Raw genomic sequence first — 19,735 nt, 5'->3', positions numbered from 1 at the left:
CACCATGCTCTATGCCTTTGTCACTTTAATTCAGGATTACTCTAGTAGGCCTGTGAGAGGAAGCCCCTTAATTTCTTAAATGAATGCACCTAGCTTGTTTTGATAGTTTGTGGGAGAGACGAGTAGAAGGAGGGGAAAAAAGCCACATTTATGGACTAGATGGCCTTTGAAGGTCCCTTCCAACCCTAACCATTCTATTATTCTATGTTATCACTACTCTGTGAATTGTGGTGATTTTCTTCTGATTTGGTGGAAATTACTAAATGTTAATTTAGATGCACGGCCTGAATATTTTAGAACCTGACAATTTCGCAGACTGTGTGTCTCTTCCCATTATGTACTAATACATTAGGAAAAAGGACTTGACTTTAGTCTTCTGACTCCTCAGAGAAAAAGATTATTTTCTTTTGTTGAAGTACCTCAAATAAGAAGCAGGCTTATCGCTTCACTACCAAGTACTTTTAGTCTATTCATTTTCTTTGTTTTTTGGTAGAGGGACATGGTCTGAAAATATGTTTGTAGTATAAGAACTGGAATAGGTTATACTTTAATGAATGATTTACTGATAGCAAAATCTTTAATCTGAAGACATTGAATTGAATACACTGTAAATTTTGCTCATGAGGTTTTTTTTTGTTATTGCATACTTGATATGTTTGGGGTTGGTGTGGTGGGTTTTTTTGGTTTTTGTTTTTTTTTTTTTTTTTAATTGGCTGTTAGTTTTTCAGAATATATACTGAAATACTATTTTTTTCCACCACATTTACACTTTTACACACTCTTGCTTGATCTATTGCTCTGAGTTCTTTGGAGATCCTGATGCTAATGCTTGGAGAATACTTTTCTGAATTTACAAACAAACCAACTAAGAAAACATGCTAAGGTTATTTGTCATACCTTGTTTGACAAATTCATTGTGTATTCGGTAGTGAGTAGTTTAAAAGCATGCCTACGGAGTTTGACTTTCTATTTTCTTATCCTTGTTAACTAAAAATTAATAATTAAGAGTGAAAAGCATTTGCAGAGTAGTTTTATCTACAATTTACTCAGTAATTTATAACAAATAATGCTAGTTGGGAACACTTTTTAATATTAAGAGGAACATTGAAGTTTTATTATTAAAGTATTTTCCCAGTGTCTTAATTTGTCAATCTGTCATTTAAAGAATATCTGTCAGAGTTGGTAGAGTATAAAAACTAAGTTTTAGGTGTTTAAACATTCATTTAGACAGTCTCTGTGAGTGGCATTTCAGGGCTGTGCCGAAAATGCTGCTCCAGCGCCGTTCCACTCCATTTATGTACCACTTCACTACTAAGTTTAAAACAAATAAAGTTTAACTATTAATTAGCTTTTTCACCTCAGTAACCTTATGAGTTATGAGTTCTTAATCTTTTTTTTTTGTTTTTCTTTTACCAAAGTGAACTATTCAAAACAATAAATGAGGGCATCATGAATGACTGCTGTGGAGACCTGTGACCTTGTTGCAAGCAAGCAATTTGTGTTAGACAATCTGTACGAGGGTTTCCCTTTCCATCTTCTGTTATTGCCATTCTGGTTTGTGCAGCAGCTACTCTCTCAAGTGAGAGCATTCCATAAAAAAATATTCTCCCAAATAAAAAAAAGAAACTTCCATGTGGAGGACAATTTTTTTAATATGTAGAGATAAATCTGCAGTAAGAGACTAAAATTGCTCACTAAAGATGATGTTTAAATAGGAGCAGTAACAACTTCCCATGTCTGTTGTGTTAAAGTTTGTAATAATACTGCTGAAGATACAAGCAGATAAGTTATTTGAGGACAGAAATAAATAATATCCTTAATTTCTCTCTATCAGTGTTTTATTTATTTTAATTTTATTTGTTCTATCAATATTTAGCTTTTCAGAAACTTACCTGTAAATCTCTGAAAGTATGGAATAAGAGAGAAATCTTTTTGGCCTTGAAAGATATGAAGTCCGGGTCTACTAGACAGGATATTTTTTTCTATTTACTGTGAAAATATTTGATTATATGAATTACTAGTGCCTTTATGGAAATATTCTTCTTTTCTATTTGAATTATAGCAACTTTACATGATGAAACTATAAATAGATATCGGGAGTTTTAGAAACTATTAGTACCTTTAAACTGCATAAACCCCAGATTGACTACATGTAATAGAGGTGATGGTGGACTATTTAGCTTTATGTCTGTGTTTTCAAACTGTTAGTTGTAATTTAAAAAATACTCACTGTGTTACATCTCTTTGTCTTTTAGGCTGTACCTAAAGACCAGGCTGTACCTGGTGCATGCATGACTCCTTGACAATATCACTAGTAGTCAGACAAATGAGTTCTTGTTATTTACATTGATTGTTTTGTATATACATATTCTGCTCAAAATCAGCAATATATGGGGACTTTTTTTCAAATTATTTTTAGCCAACACCCATATTAATTTGCAGGCAGTGTTTTTGAGGAACCAGTGCTTGCCATATAGGCATATCTTTGAGGTCTACTCTACACATAGTTATTATTTTCCTAAGGTTTATATGACCATTAAAGCCTTTTGTAGTATTTTCATAGATTTACTGTGTATCGGTAATTTTTCTTTATAATTTTTTCAAATGCATCCTTAATCAGAACACAGATCTTAGTGCTACTATTTTGTTGAAATACTTGAAATGTCTGTGGTTCAAGAAATCAATAGGCGTGCATATGATAATAAAATGGGTGTCATAATAGTGTCTTAATTCACTCTTCTATACAGCAGTGTATTTTGAAAGGCATTCTTATGTTAATATAATTAAGTATGTCAAAATTTCTCAGGTAGATGTATGTGTATAATTCCATTGGTATTAATAAGAGCAGTTATATGGTAAATATGTGCAAGCGTTCTAGGAGGCTAGCCCTCGCTATGAAAATATATTATGATATTTACTCCTAGGGTCCAAAATCTAAGTTATTTTAAAAGATGGAAAAGTATTATGACTTGCGTTGCAATCCACATGTGCCATTCCTTAAAGCAACATCTGACATTTATCCAAAGACTGCTTGTTCCCATTGAACTCTCATTTGCTTATATGCATGTAAGATAGCAAAACATATTTAAAGAAATGTTTTGACTGTAGATGATACATACACACACACATAAATGTTTATATATTTCTATAAATATCGCAATGTAAATTCTTAATAAACAATCATGTGGGGTAGGTATTGTTGGAATAAATCTGAATGTTCTACTAATTGTATTTAGTTACTGCTAAATGGCAGATTTTGTTCTTTGAGTAGTTTTAGAAACAAGGAATTAGGATGATTTGTGTTTAGGACTATTCCATAAAACCCTATTTTAGTAACTTTAATATATGTTTTATAAATATTTTCTCAAATTAAAAAAAAAACACCAATACTTACTAACATGCTTTCTTCATATACCACTTTTGAATCAGATAAAAATATACAGGATGCTTTTGGTACATTTTATTTTTAGACTACAGATGTTAGCAGAGCTTGGAGGGTGTAGCTATTGCATAAAATTACATACACAAAGACATGGGTGTAATTTTTTAAAGCAGAAGTGGTGTTTTCCTTTGCTTAATAGAAATACCTTGGAGGAACAGTGGAGTATTTTAGTGTAATGGAAAAAATATGAAATGACATTTCCATGGAGGATGAACAATCTGAAGGTACAGTTGGTTTGTAGATATGTTTGTAACATTTCTTGTAGACTATTCCACTGAATTATTTTGGGCTTTTATAGTATCAGGTTATATTAGATGTCTGTTTACAGCAGAAATATTGTAAGTACCATTTTATAGCAGAAATAGATTTTGAAAATTTCAAACACTTATATTTTAGTTGAGTCTTTGCCTTTTAGCTCTTTGTTTCATCTACCTAGTTCTGTAATAATTTGGGTAACTAACACTATGCAAATACATGCAAACACATTTCTATAATTTGTGAATACTTTTCTGTACTATGAAATGAAACCATTTAGAGTCATAGTCCATAAAATCGAGTCACTCATTTGCAAGCCCTAGGAAGTAATAAGGTAGTTACTGAAGATCTGTTAGTTGAAGACTGAAAACAGTCATGTAGATTTTACTCTGCTCCTGATCTACTTTTTATAGCAAAACTATTGATATTTTTAAAATAAAAATATATATCTATCATTTTTGATTGTAGTAGATTGCAATTAAAATGTGTCACATATCACTTTAAATATAGTTTAGTCTTCATAAATCAGCATGAAATATTTTTAACAGCTTTTCAGTTCTTTCTTTTTGAAATTCATAATGTCCTCCTACGAAGACACCAACTGAGCCAACATTTTAACAGTTTCCAGATTCAGGTATTTAGGTATGTTTAGGAATCCTGCTCACCAAAAAAAATACACCAAATCCTGTGTTAAACAGACTCTCACTTCTTTTTATTACTTTCAGCCAGCCCTTGTCTGAAAACATCTTTAATAGATGTCTGAGGAACACTCTAGTGGTGCTTTTTCTTCATCATCTGATGCTGTGCTTTAGTGCCTCTGTTTTATAAATTTCTCTACTGTAGTAACACCACAAAAGTGCCTTGAACTATATGGTTCACAGTCTTGGCTCCTAACTCTGGTTCACTGGCTAGCAGACATCTGCTTTTCTAGCTGTGGATCTCAAATTGTTTCTGTAGAATCATTGAATGGATTCTAAATTCTTACACCTATATTTAGAAAGGCTATGTAAAAGATTTTTAGTGAGGCTGAGCCCAGGCCATAATACGAGGTTTTGCTTCCCTTCAGTAGCAATTCAACTCCTCATTCCTGCTCCCCTGCCACCCTTGCTTTATGCCCTGATGTTAGGTCTGTAGAGTCACCAAATTTTAGTTGTTATAAGATAAACTGAAAAAGTTTCTATTTTTTTTTTTTAGCTCTGCTAAATCATGGATTCAAGTAGCCATTCAGACCCACAAATAGTTAACGTGAGAAAGTTGGAAATGTGACATAGGGCTATAGTGATTGACGAGAGACAGAGTGTCAGTCCTTCTTGGGCTGGCAGCATGCTGAGCAAAAGGGTATGTGGAACTGTTTGCATTTCACAAACCTTCTAAACTTCAGTCCTGTAAATCTCTTCATTTTTAAAGTCCTTCTACTTCTGCCTACTGTGCTGGGATGTCCCAGTTAACTGTCTTGAGTCACGGGTGCCATTGCTCCCTGAGAGCTGTGTGCTTGAAATGTTTTGGTGTATACTAGGACTGCTGCTTCTTTGCAGACTCACTTAATGACCTAATGAACTTTCTTATGTTTGCCACAGATATTTAATAAGAAAGCTTGTAAAATAGCTAATAGAGGTCATCATTAAGAATAAGAAATCTGAAATCACAGATTACTGTTTAGTGGTGAGGAAAAAGGAAATAGTTTAATAAAGCCCTTTTTAAAAAAACAACGAAAGAAAAAATATAAAGAGAAAAAAAGACTGTACATAGTTTTTCTTGAACCTCAATAGAAGAATGACAGTTCTTAAAGCACATTTTAAATGTTAAAAGTTGACTTTTTGACCCATTCTTATTTAACCACCTCATATTTAAAAACCTGTTTTCTTACTTATTTTGTGGCTTAAGATGTTTCTTGTCTCTTTCTGTAATCCTGTTTATCTCTTGTTAATGTATACAAAACTACCAATTTTTAAATTACAGTGGGTAAAGAACACACATCTCAGGACAAATAAGTTGCAGTGTAACATTGGCATGTCAAATTCCTCTTAGTAACCTCTGCATTGTTCTTGCATTTTGATGGACAAGGTTGTGAGAGAACAGTAGGATTTCATGATTGTGCCTGAAGATCTTATGTGATTAACAGAAATTATGCTTTTATTTATCATCCATGAAACTTTAGGAAACTGACTTGACCTCTCATGTCAGAATCTGCATGGCCAGCAGTAAATAAAAACAATTTTATTATTTGGACCTTGAATATATTAGATTTGAGAATCAATGAGATGGACTAAAGGACAGATCCAGAAGCTATATGTTTATGATTTTTTTTTTTTTTTATCAGAGAGGGTATTTTAAGTGTTTTAAATAATAATAGAAAGGAAATGAAGCATACACTTCCAGAACATTTATTCTGCTTTATATACTACATAATATAAAATTAAATACATTCAGGCTTTATTTTTTAATTCAGCCTAGGTCTCATTTTAAATTAGAGTTTCTCCCTGTAAGCCATCTCCAAGTAACAAGTTTTAAACTAACATGTCATTCATAAAAATGTGTTCATGGATGGAAACAAGCAGATTGCCTCATGTATTGAAATATGCTGTGAGATGGATAGGCACCCCAAAATTTCAAAAAAAGGGCAAAAAATATCTGTAGGTCAGATAAAAGATAAATATTGGTAATACTAAAAATATTTGTGGTAGTAAAATACTCAATTTGTTAGTAAAATGCTCAGTGTTATTCATGAAACACTTTCCTGCATTTATCTGTTAATACAATAAGTAAGTCTAAGCTGTCAAATTGTTATATTGAGTCAAGGTACCCTTTGGAAAGAAAGGCCAAGTTTGGCTGTGGAACGCTCTGTCTGAAGTATTGCATGCTCTGCTGCTCTGAAGTCACCTCACTTGACTTATCTCTGTTGTTCCTTCTGAGCTACTCTCCACTCCATCCTCTCCACATACAGGGAACACACAGCTTCTTCCTATTCAGTATGCCAGATGTTGATAGCTATGAGTCTGGACACAGGTGCATACCCAAAAGTGACTGAAATTGTGGATTTCTTTATTACAGGCTAGTAACTGCAGAACACCTGTACTTCTGTCTGTATTTCCAAACTACACGGTTCTCTCGATCTGGAGACCAGAAATGTTTCATGCAAACATGAATCTAGGGATCCAAGAGAAACCCTGGAATGAACATTTTGAAGTGAATTTTCAATGGATTAGGTCCAATTTCTTTAAAATTATAATTTTATGGAAGATAAATTGTTATGTTTTGTTTTGTTTGTTTTTTATTTTTTTCTAATGGCCACTTAAATCTACTTGGAACTTTTACAGGTTTGGTATAGTTGTGCTTGTTAGCATGTAACAATGGAATATGTTTAGAGAACTGAAGCATTTGAGGTTTGCCATTAATTTCAGTATTTTAAGCTTGAAGAACTTTTCATAGATGGTTTGTCTGAGCGAGGATGTGTACAGAAGCTTAACTGACTCAAACTAATGTGCTCTGTATATTGTGGTGCAGTATGTGATTTCAACTTTTATGACTTCTTTACAGAGCATATTTTATGTGGAGATCTTCATTCAGTTTTATCACAAGTACATTTCCTGACTATTTTCATTATGCTAGGTTTCTTTAAAGTACATATATATGTATATTGCTGATGTATTAGATATTTCATATGAATGGCCTACTAGATTCTGCTGTAGTGGATTACAGTCTAAAAATTTTCTAATTTAAATGACTGTGTTATTTTAACATACAAATACATAATCAAATCCAGAAATTGACCTTTACTCCAAGAAACTGAAATAATTAAAATATATCTTATTGTATGTTGTTTTGCAAAAGTAATCATCTTGGCATGTCAGATAATAGATGTGAGATGTTTCAAGGAGATGCCTTTCTGCTGCTAGATATACAGACGTTTCTTTCCCCTAATTGTCCGAGTTGGAGAACCCTCAAGTCAGTTCTCACATAGCTAGCATGTCTCTAAATTATGATTTAGTATATTTAAGAAAAGATAATATAATGCTAGTGATATATTGCTAATGTGAACTTTAAAGTAGTTTTAAGGTGTTATTTTTTTTTACAAAATCAAGGAAGTGGGCATTGTGACTTAAAAAAAAAAAGTGGTTCACTAAAGTTACTGAAATCTTAAAGAATGCCAGCCAAGTATGGACATGCATTTCTACTAGTCATAGCTGTTTTGTGTATTTTTGCAGAATGTTTGAGAATTTCTCCTTATGTATAGAAGAAACTGAGTATAAGCATCTTAATTTTGTTGTCATTTACACGGGTCTGAGTCCAGAGTAACCCTATTATTTAGCAATTTGAATAAATAGAATGTTTTCTGAATTTGCACAGATAGAAGTAAGGTTGGCATTTGACTTTTATGTTGTGGACTTTCTCATCTACATCAGCTTTTGAGCTATGGGTTAGCTATTCTCTTGTAAACTTTCAAGGAATACTCAAGAGAGAATACAAAATTATGGGAATGTTTTTCAAGCAGAGCTGATAGACATTTGTGAAGGGGAGAATTTCTTATAATTTAGAAATTACAAAGCCATTACTACTATTTAAAAAAGAAAAATGCGGTCACTTCTGGCTATGGGCCTGGGCAAAGTTTGTCAAAGGTAACTAGGGATTTTGGGGTGCCTTACCTCTTGAGGGCCAAAAGAGAGTGTGTGGTTTTAGTTTTGTATGGATTTTTTAATTTTGGTGGGAATCTTTTTGTTTTTTTTTTTTTTTTTTTAATGAAACTACTAATCATAGGACTAGAACTGCTCAGATGTCTTTTGAAAGTCTGAAGATAAACTCAGTGTTTTAGAAATTTGGATTCAGTAATTGCTCTAAAAATCTTGATAGGAAAGTTTAGATTTCATATTTCCCAGACTCACCCAGCCATTCTCACCCTTGCTGAAACCTGAGTAAATAAGTAGGATTAAATATAACCTTCGTTCAGGTAAAAACACTGTTAGGAAACCTTTGGCCTATAGTAGTGTAATATCTTTTAATTTCTAAATAATTCAAGTGAGAGTTTAATAGTAAACATATCAAAACATTTAATAAGCATCAGTATATGAAGAGTTGCAGCAGGTCTGTTTCATAGATGAGAAATCTAATGCACATTGGTTGCCACAATCCTGAAAGATGATGGAGTGCATTGTTGGATGTTGCTAAGCACACAGTTTGAATTTGAGAGAAAATGTGTAGGCCAGAAATGCGGAACTTGGGCAAAAGTTGTCCGAAGAGATTGCATTTTTTATCATTTTAAAGATTTAGAAAATATAATTTTAGAAGAAAATTGAGAGGTCTTTAAATGTTATACTGGTTATTTGGCAATCAGCAGTACAATACTTTGAGTATGATTATTTAAACAGTTCTGTTTAAAAAGAAAACAAGTGGGACACAAATGCTTACTAGCTGTTTTACACACATTTAGTCATGCAGGTACATGCACCCACACAGACATATTTTTTATGATATAAATTATCTGGCCTAGCTGTTCATCTGGAGATCTGCCCACTTGAAAAACTTGCTCACCCCTCATATCATGTTGTTGGTTTTGCTGAGAGTAAAGTTCCTCTGTTGGAAACTACAATAGAAAAGTAGCTGTTGGTGAAACGCCCCTTGCAGCTTCCCTTCTCCAGTGTGGGAGATTCAACAGAGGCCTACATGAACCTAGTTGATACAGCAGTAAAATAAGGTCAGGAAAAGGACAACCACAGGTGCAGGAAACGAAAACTGTACTCAAAGGCACAAAACGAAGCTGTAATCGAGTAAGAATGAGGAAATGGAAACTATGAGGAGAAACTGGATGAAAGCATCAATAACCAATCAGATGTAAGGAGGATCAGGGCCAACAGCCAATCATAAACATGCGTGCTCAGCATGTGAACAAGGGAAAAAATATATAATGAGAAGAACAAGAACAATAAAGGTCTCCATTCCCCAACAGCCTTGGAGTCCGTGTCTCATTCCCTTCACTCCAGGACACAAATACCTCTTCTCTGAGCTAGAATGGGGAGTGTGGATTAGGACTTCTAAATAAGGCTTGCACTTCTGCACAAGTGAATAAAAAAAAAGTGTGGCTCAATGAAGATTATTATTGTAAAGGGAGTGGAGAAAGAATGAGTGAAGTATTTTGAAATTGTGAAGAAGAGGTCAAGCTTTAGTTGCAGGACAATTTCACACTCAGTGCTAATGTACCAGAGCTTAGTATTGTAAAATTCTAGGCACAACGATGCATCTGAACAGACGCCCGATAAGAGACTTTACACAATTGTCCCTGATTTGTCAGTATGGAGACTTCAGAGCACTTGTGACAGTAGATATTTCTTGGGTAGAAGCAACCTCCATGCACATAGCCACCTTAATTGTTGAAGTGTTTACTTTCAAGTTGGAAACAAGAGTTCTAGACAGCCCATAGCGTTCAGGGGTTTGAATCTAAATTCCTAATTACTTGCCTGGCGACCTAGAGAAAAATCTTCTCTCTATCCTTCTTGCTGGAGTTGTAGATTCATGTGGCCAGATGGAACAAATATACAAGATGATTTATCTTGTGAATGTCCAGCTCTTCCTACCGGTTCTGCTTTTCATGTTTATATAGTGAATCTTAAATGGCAAATACAGTCCCTGCGAGAAGAAACAAAAGTTTGAGATTATTCTTTTTCAGAACATCCCCATAAGGTTACTGAGGTAGGCTATTTCTTGTTTATGCTCTCGTTTTTATTCATGAATCTTAGATTGTTAGCTGCATGATGATTCATTTTCTTGTTGAAGTTAAAAGGTGTTTATTCTCAGTAGATGTGTTGCATAGCAGGACAGAGATCTCTTGCTATGAATTCACAGCAGTGTTAATTCAAACCATCTGTGGCTGAGGAGAGCCTATATGCACGGATGTAAAGTTTGGATGCAGATCCAATGTACAATTTAGGTAAAAAATAACCACTATCACCGATAACTGTAATTAAACATTTATCTGGATTCCATGTTAGCTGACACTATCAACTAAGTGTTTATGTGCTCTGCCTTGCTTCTCCTCCTTACTGTTTCTGGAAATTGTGGTACTGGGATTCTGCTCATCTCTGTAGAACCAATACATTTCTTGGTGAGAAATTCTGCTTTAGGAGATGAGAAATCAACATCTTTCAAAATGGAGAAGTAAAGACACTGATGGTCTTTAGGTATCTTCAGGAATTTTGTAGTCTGTCAAAGCAGGCAATATGGGTCTTTCTCTTCTAGGCGTCTGTCTGCCTAGGATTGTAATCTAGGCATTTGACCTAATTATTATTATTTTATTTAAAACTTTTAGATAACTTGTATTTTTCTCCCCCCTTTATCAAATGTGAAAACTTTGAAGGCAAAGAAGTCAGACCTGCCTCTTAAACTAGAGGAATTAAACCACACATGGGATACTCAAAACATAGCTTAAGTTTTGGTAAGGATAGTAAAGCAAAATGTCTATCTGGTTCTTATTTTGCCATCAGAAATGAATAACAAACTTTGGAGGAGGGAAATAGAATTTAAGTCTGAAAACTTCAACCTTAACCACTCCCTTTCATTTTCATGGGAATGGAAAATTAGGAACATGTCAGAGTGCACTCAGCAGATTGTGAAATAATGGTAATTTACTGTGGCTTCTGCCACAGAGCTCCTGTTAAGAGGATTCCTATGTTATCTCTTGCTAATGTAGATTTCCTATTATATTCCCAATAAAAATTATGTTCTGGCTAATGTCAGTTTCCGGGAGTGCCAGCTGTAAATTAACTTATAGAAGAGATGATAGGAAGCTTTGTTGAATTGTTCTTCCAAATTTGAATTATAAATAAATAGATCCATTTGTAATAATTGAATCAATCTTTTGAATATTAATTGCTTCCTTAGCATGTGAGAATAACAAATCCATATCCATTTATAGAAGTCACCAAGTGATCCTAATTCTGTTTCATAAGCAGAGAGTGAATTATTTTTAGTTTATAATACAAGTTCTTAGAGAACTTGTCGACGTTACAAAGAATTTTATACTTTTGTAATACTTTTAGTGACAATGATAATTTTCTGCTTGTTGAAATTTAATTAACATGACATTTGATATTATTTAGGCCAATATATGGACAAATGTAAAGTGGGCATATAGGCAAATACAATCACGCTTTTCTGAATATTAGGACCTAAATAAAGCTGAATACTATGAAGTTAATAAAGCTAAGATCGGACCTGCATCTTCAGAAGCTGTTTATATCTGACTTTCTAGGAAGTCAACTGATACGTTATAGCCACTAATAGTGAAATTATTTTGGGCAAGCCTTAAATAAACATATTGCTTATGTCTATAATCTTGTCACCATAGCAGAAGCAGTCACCTATTTTTAATGACAATATAATTGTGTTGTAAAATGTTCATTTTCACTTCAATTATATAAAAAAAAAGCCTCTAGCCTTCATAACTATGAAGAAAAGTTAGTAAATGTGAATCAGCAAAAAAGTCCTAGATAAATCTCTGTTTCATGCTGAAGAAAATAGCTCCGAGGGATACATAAATGGCTTCACAGTGGGATTTTGACACTTGTGATATTTGTGGTGTGAACACTGTACTGTTTCATATCTGCTTATTTTAGCAGAAATGGAAGGGTGTATGTCGTGTTTGCAGTGCCAGTCTGCATACTCTTGAGTGAGCTGAGGTAAAGCAGGGATGTTTTGTCAGGAATTACTAGAAGATGCAGTGAAGAATTAAAGACTCAATGCATAAATTTCAGGAGTTAACTGAGTTATACACTTAGATGAAATCAATAGTACTTTTCCTGGAATAAATTTATGCATTTTCATAGTAGTTTAAAATATTTAGGATGACTCCATGTAGAGTCTGGACATAGTCAGATATGTCCCTGCATTGTAAGGGGAGTTCAGTTCTTCACAAGCATGAAAACTTCAGACTATGGTTTTGGAAAATGTTTTTCTTGTGGTTTAGCCTTCATTTTTCATGAAAATTGTCCATTTATCTGTTCCAGGTATGAAGTAAAACAGGTTTTTAAAAAAACAAACAAGCCACTTCCATGCTTTCATAAATGTCTGTTTTGTTTTCCTTCAAAGCTGGGAAAATCACTAAAACAATCCATAAGTTTATTATTTTAAAAAAGCAGGTTAAAATTAAAGCTGTGAGATTGTGCAAAATAGATTAATAAAATTTAGGTCCTATGTACTTCATAGTATGGGGTTTGCTACAGCATGTGATTTTGAAAGGAAAAAGAGAAAGACTTGCACTGCTTTTCACAGTTTCTGGCAACATTTCTTTATGTATTTTATCCTCTGACTTGCAAAACTATAGTCTCAGTCCAAACAGACATTGACCCTTCAGGGTAGCTGACTTTTTCACATTCAAAAAAAATAAGTATGTTTATATCAGTGATTTATCTGGTCTCTCTCTTGCTGTTGTAAGATACTGCAACTTTTCAAATAACGTGTCCAAAATCATTTGTTCTTCTGTTGTTTCTGCATCACTAAAACTGGTTTAGTAAGACATATTTTTTTTTCAAAAAAAAAAGTATTGGAAAAAGTGAGGCCATTGTATCACATGTAAGATAAGGAAAAAGGACTTCTACATGGGATTCGTAGCTGACAGAGAACAAGAAATCCAGCAGATCACTGGGTGATAAAGTGAGTTAATGTCGATGGCAAGACCATGAGTGTTGAACGTGCCATTGAATCTAAAGATGGTCTTGTGGTTTTGGCACCCATGACTCTGCTGGCTTACTCACTCTGCTTGCATAGTAGCCAATGTACTAACATGGCTCCGTAGCCGTTTTTCCCATATAATGAATGTACACCACAGCTGAGATGACTGACAGTTTCATGCAGGGCATGATAACCACTGAATCAGCAAATACTGGGAGATTAAATTTGATACTCTAAGGTCTGGATAGACTCCAGAACTGATTGTGTCCTGGCTTCCAGTCCATGTGGTATATATAAACCTTTCATAAGAGAGGGCCCAGTCTAGCCCAGGTAATGATTCATTTTGGAAACGTGTAAAAATATACAGAAGTATACATGTTTCATGAAGATCTGTTTTCCTTGGTAAGGAATTTTGCACAGGTTCATTCTTGCATTATCACTGTGTTGCATTTTGTCCTGGTGAAAATCAGTGCCTTTCAGTCTGGCATGCTGTACAAGCAGCAGGCCAACCTCCCTCCTCATACTTGGTGAGTTTTATGTGTAGTGTGTTTCTTTTTTTAATTGTGTGTTTCTAGATAACTGTTAATAATTTTCTAAAATTATTTTTAGCTTTAGATCCGGCTAAAGATCCATGTTTAAAGATGAAATGTAGTCGCCATAAGGTCTGTGTTGCACAGGATCAACAAACTGCTGTTTGCATTAGTCACCGAAGGCTTACGCACAGGTAAATACTTTAAAAGTTAATCCTATAGACTTTTTCATAGTGTTTATGACTGACTGTAAACCATAAATACACTGTCATTAGTCTAGTTATTTAACAATATATGAGCAGTGTAGGAGGGGATGTTAGAAGTAATTATGTATGTATAATTTGATTAGAATATTTAATATTTGATTTTAAAAAATAGACTGGTAAACTAGACTGGTAAACTAGACATATATAAATATTGCAAGCTGCTGATACAAGTACATTTAAGGAAATGCCTACTATGCTGGTATCAAATTAGTGTAATGATTATGATGATGTCCTGCTGCTGTACATTATTTTGACCTCGTCACTTTTTATATGAAGCTAGAGAAATCAAGACTGCCTGTTAAAGTGTAGGTAATGGCCTGTTATAGTGTAATCTGTTGCACCTCTTCTCTACAATGCATTCCAATTTTCTTTGCATTCTAGACTGATTAACTATAAGGAACAAGTGTATGATAAAGTTATTTTGGAATCCAAATGTAGGTGATTTTTGTTCTTACCTGTTTTTAGGAGAGTGGTTCCAGATGCTCTTTTTACATAGGTTGTAGTGTGGCAAATTACTAATGTACTTCTGTGGCTTTATCTAAGCAGAAAGTGAATATGTAGGGACCTGAACCACACACTTAGTTGAGCCATGAGATTGTTGTTTGCTGAAGACCTGGAGTTAAGTTACGTTTTTGACTTGAGATTGTTCTTTTTTTTTTCACTTTGTTGTGGGAAACAGAGCATAGAAGAAAGGCTAAACTTGAATAACTTGGTTGAAATAAGTGTGTCTTAAAGTGCTTTGCTCAGTAGGGGCTGAAAAGAGCTAATGAAAATAAGAGACTTTCTTCTCTGATGTAAGAGGATTGTTTCAAGCTTTTTAAGAGAGCCAGTACAGTTTTATGAATGATATAAGGAATGTTCTTCTGAGTGTCTAGTTATGTTAAATATACACATCTGTAGCTTTTCAAACAAGCAAGATAGCACATAGTGAAAGGAAAAGTTTAAACTGTTCTTGATCTACAGCTGCAGTTAATTAACAAAAAAGCTCTACATTATTTGTAGAGCTAAACTGTATTATATTATATAAGGTGCAAGAATTACTACCAGACAAAGCTGAGTAGTCTAATTTCAACTGCATGTGAACTGTCAGGGGAATATATCAGTGTCAACTGTGAAAAGACAGCACGATCATTTGAAATTTCTGAGATGTATTACACAGATTATTGAAAACAGTGAAAAAATGACATCTCTAAGTTGAGTATGCATGCAACAGGTAAGGACTGAAAACTTTTTTAGACTAGGTGAAAGTGCATAGAGTGATTGAATTAATAAAATGTATTGACCTCTGCCTTCATACCTGTATTATTCCTCCCACAGTCCTGGGCACTCCTTTTGAAAGGTAATATTTTAAGAGGCAAAGGTTGTGTGAATATAATACAATCTCATAATGGGAAACTTTGTAATGGCAGTAACTTGGTGATTGTAATAAGTATTGCAAGTCTAGTCTTGTAAGCTAGATGAAGCCATTCTCTATCTACCTGTCCTGAGCCAGGACAGGCATTTCCTGTTCCCTCTGATTGACAGGTTCAAGGAGAAATCTATTGCTTTATGCTTTTTTTTTCTAAAGAGGTTTTCTTCAAGCAGTTTTTGACCTTTCTGTATTATGACAAGATGAGAATATCAATAGCATATTCACAAGGAGTCATGTCTGCTGGTATCTTCACTACTGTTAATTTATTTAGCCCAAGATTTCATTCCTTCACTGGTATCTACAATTTGCATATTGATTTTACTGGAGCCATCTGTTTTTTCAAGTTCCCAAAAGACTAGTCCCCTCATTTATAAGTCTCACTAAAAATTAGATGAGAAAGGTTGTATTATCAACTGTCAGGTTATATTATCTACCTGTATCCATTTCTAATATATCAGTTGTGTGTTTTCAGTCTTTTGGGAATAAATCTCCAAAATTTCATCCCAGTAGTTTTCCCTTTCCACTTTGTTTGTGTGCGTGTGCATGTGGTGTTCTTCAAAGACTGGATAACTTGAATAATTTCTTTCTTTTTTTTTTTTATTTAAAGAAAAGACAGTTGATGTCTTCTGTAAATACAGTTGAAAATCTTTTTCATGGATTACTGGGAACTCTTCATAAAGAACTTGCCCATAGATTCACATTTGTGGTATAGATCCATAGATGTTCCAGAGATGATTATTCCCAAGACTCTTGCATAGGAAAAGGAGTTTTAAGTATGTGAACTGATACAGTGACAAAGACTATCCTCAAGAGACAGTCAGGGAAGAGGAGACTGCATACCTCCAAGATAAAGGTTTATGGGCACCTTTGGGCTACCCTAGGGAAAGAAACATGAAATACATTTATAGCTGAATACATTATTCTGTCATGTCATGAAGCTGAAATTCTCAGATTTACAGTTAAATTCTCTGTTATTAGAAGCAGCATTTCCAAGCAGCCCTATTACTTTGTTCATAGATTTCTGTATCTAAATTCTGTCACTCTGAGGTAATAGCATAGACAGGTTGCTACTCAGTGAAGGCTGATAATGGTATCAAATGGAGAAATCACATTAGTAGTTTCTTTTGTTGTTTTGTTAGAAATTGACTTTCAGGAAAAACACTTAGACATGGACATTCTGTTATTCAGCTCATGCTCTCCTAGATGTTCTTATCTGTACAGTACAATTTCCAAACTGTTGTAGCCCTGTATGGATTACTGAGGGTACCTTAGTGCAGTGAGGCATGTGAGTGGTGGATATCCTAGCCATCTGCAAGGCAGTTAGTGACACGATATGACACGGCCCCAACAGGATTAATTAACGTGACAGTACACTCTACTGATGTGATAATTCTATCTGTACTTTCAGAAGTATTAAAATTTGTATTAGCTTGGAGATCTCAGCACTGTGCTCCTGCTGCAGCATTCTGGCCTTTGCTTGGTTTCAAAACCAGCTACTGCATCTTACTGTCCTTTTCATGGTATTGTGGGTCAGGCAAGCCTATGGTTTTGCTGTTTCTCCAGTTTCTATGCCAGCAGAGATCTTGGCTTCCCCTCAGTCTGGAGGTACTGCACACAGGGCTCATTTCCTTTTTTGGGAGACTGCCAAGATAGCAAGTCATCTTCTAGCACACTTCTGCAATGCCACAGCATCCTGATCCAGGAGCTTCCTTTATGTACTGTCCTGGAAAGACTGAACAGTATTTGACAAAAAGGTGAAATAAGTGTTGTAGATCGTTGGTCATGAGAGTATTTCAGAGTACCAGAGCTTGAGAAAGTATGGGGGCATGGCTAGAGGTGCTAGATTTTTGTTGGTAGCAGGTAACAGTACTTGCATGTCTGCTGGCTATAACTGTGTTGGAAGCTGTGTTCTGTGTGCTATACTCTTAGCTGTGCCCTATGAAAGAAAGAAGAAGTCCTTTAAGAGGGGAAAATATGCAGGGTATATATTAATGTTATTTATCTAAGTAACTTCCATGTGAACTGCTGTGGGAAGGGAGTAGCTGTCTGCACTGGAATGCATGATAAGCAAATAATTCAAAGTCTGGTGTAAAATAGAATTTTTCATTGATCCTTTGAAACTCTGGAGATTGACATTAACTTTTCCTTTTCCCTAAATGGTGTTTTACCATCCCTTTGTGCTTTCCAATTTATCTTTGTTGGTTATGTGATAGGCTTTGTGGTGAGGGAGAAAACCTGTAAAGTGTCTGTACATGCAACAATGAAATAATTTGGAGCATACTTCATTCAGTTACAAATACAACTTGTAGAATATTGGAATACAGTATTGCCAATACTATGATGCAGTGATGTGAATGTTATGGTGACAAGCAGGATATTCATCATACTGATAGAAATTTGTCTACTTGTGTTAGTTTTCAATCACTTCACTTTCTGGAGATTTGATTACTTGAATCTGAGGTACTGAGAATCTCTGGGAACTATTAGTTCACCTCTGTGAGCTTGGGGAAAAGGAAAACAGTTTCCTGGATGTTCAGCCAGAAGAGAATTGTACATTGTACAGAGAATTGTAATAAAAAGAGATTAGTCAAAGGAGGAGGGCTGTAGATGGTAATGGATATTTCAGAACACCTGTAATGGAATTTGTGGTCTTTGTATATGTGGAACAGCAGGTGGTGAAGATAAATTCTTACATCTTCACATACTTGTGGTTTCCACTTTGAGGAAAGAAAGAAAGACTTTATGGTGACACCACAACATGTAGGAGCTAATTAAGGCCATGGAAAGCTGGTAGCTAACCAGGCTCAGAAAAATTGAAAAGTTAGTTCAGCAACAAGCTATCATAGATTTGCAGGTCCTGATAAATTGTCTGTTCACTTCACCTTAGATTTGAAACAGACAAATATAATATGAAGTGACACATCATGAACTTTGGTCTAAAAATAACATTCTGTGAATCATAGGCAACTGTTTCAAAGTAAGCAGTGTATAGGTGAAGTTCTAAGTAGGTTAGCTGCAGGTGAAGAGCAGGACTCTAGGCAACTTGAAAAAATGGAGCAGGGCTGTAACAGAGAATTCTAATGTAAGTGTCATGGTAAACATGGGATAGTGCCTGTGGTTTCAGTTGAATTACTTTTACTGGAATTAATTTTGCTACTGCATGTTTGTCAAAGCACAAATATTTAAGGCCTAATGCTTAAAGGTCTCTTTTATGAATTCCCCACCATACATCATGCCCCCTTCAAGGTTCTGCTGTGCTTTTTATAGGTTTGTTTATGTAAAATGTGCAGATCAACACAACAATTCCCTGCTATGGAAGAAGTAGATTGCACGTCTCTGCCATGTTATATCCAAAGAATGTTAAGATGGAACTAAAATGTTTATAGACTAACAGCTATTACTTTTGTAAGGATCTTGAACGTACTTTTTCTTTCTATTGTTTTTCTCATCCTGTCCAATCATTTATTCTTAGATTTCAGAGTAGGAATCAATTGTAACACAATTCAGGTATTCTAGATCTGGTTTTTATTTCACATACTGGGTATAGGAAATATCATCAGAGAGATTCTTAGAAATAAGGGATCATTCCTTTTGTAGCACATCTTTTTATTTATGATTTATTTTCTTTCTTTTTGCAGATTATGCCTTACAGTCATTTACAATCCCTTCGTCTTATTTTTGTACTGTTTTTTCTTTCTTGTTTATATTAGCAGCCTATACCAATGTCATTTTAACAATGTAGGGAAGGTGTTCATAAGGGGAATAAAGTTGCCTTGTTGTAGAGATGTGCAACTTTTTTTCTTCTTTATGAGTAACTGATTCCCAATAAATGTTAACTAACCAATAGATTCTGATGATACTAGCAATTCTGAGAAAAGTAACCCATTTGGTTAAAGTAAAGGTTAAGGTAGGAGAGGTGACTTAACAATGCTAAAAGCATTTCAGTTACAGATCATGATTTACCTAGAAAATGACAGGAATTCACTAGTTTGGGGTAGAGGGTTATAACAAGTAAGCATTTAACTAAGTTAAAACAAAGAAACAAAAAATTATAATTCTTTTTATATTAGAGCTCCACAGGGCAGGTTCCAGAGAAGTATTCGGACTAGACCTTTAGAAAATGTGAAGCTGGGTAGGAGGTGAGCACTATAGAGGGCCTAATGATACAGAATTC

At 34.6% G+C, this 19,735-nt stretch overlaps 1 protein-coding gene across 1 annotated transcript in view; it reads left to right on the top strand.

Moving 5' to 3' along the window:
• SPOCK3 (SPARC (osteonectin), cwcv and kazal like domains proteoglycan 3) overlaps positions 1-19,735 on the top strand; it is a 198,968-nt gene that overhangs the window by 82,403 nt on the left and 96,830 nt on the right. The window contains exon 4 of the mRNA XM_086746456.1: positions 13,964-14,078. Coding sequence (XP_086602582.1) covers positions 13,964-14,078 — 115 coding nt within the window. The remainder of the gene's footprint in view (positions 1-13,963; positions 14,079-19,735) is intronic.

Source organism: Chlamydotis macqueenii, chromosome 4 (genome assembly GCF_036417535.1).
Source record: "Chlamydotis macqueenii isolate bChlMac1 chromosome 4, bChlMac1.mat, whole genome shotgun sequence".
In the NCBI taxonomy this organism is placed as follows: domain Eukaryota; kingdom Metazoa; phylum Chordata; class Aves; order Otidiformes; family Otididae; genus Chlamydotis; species Chlamydotis macqueenii.
This window is presented reverse-complemented; position numbering and strand designations above follow the sequence as displayed.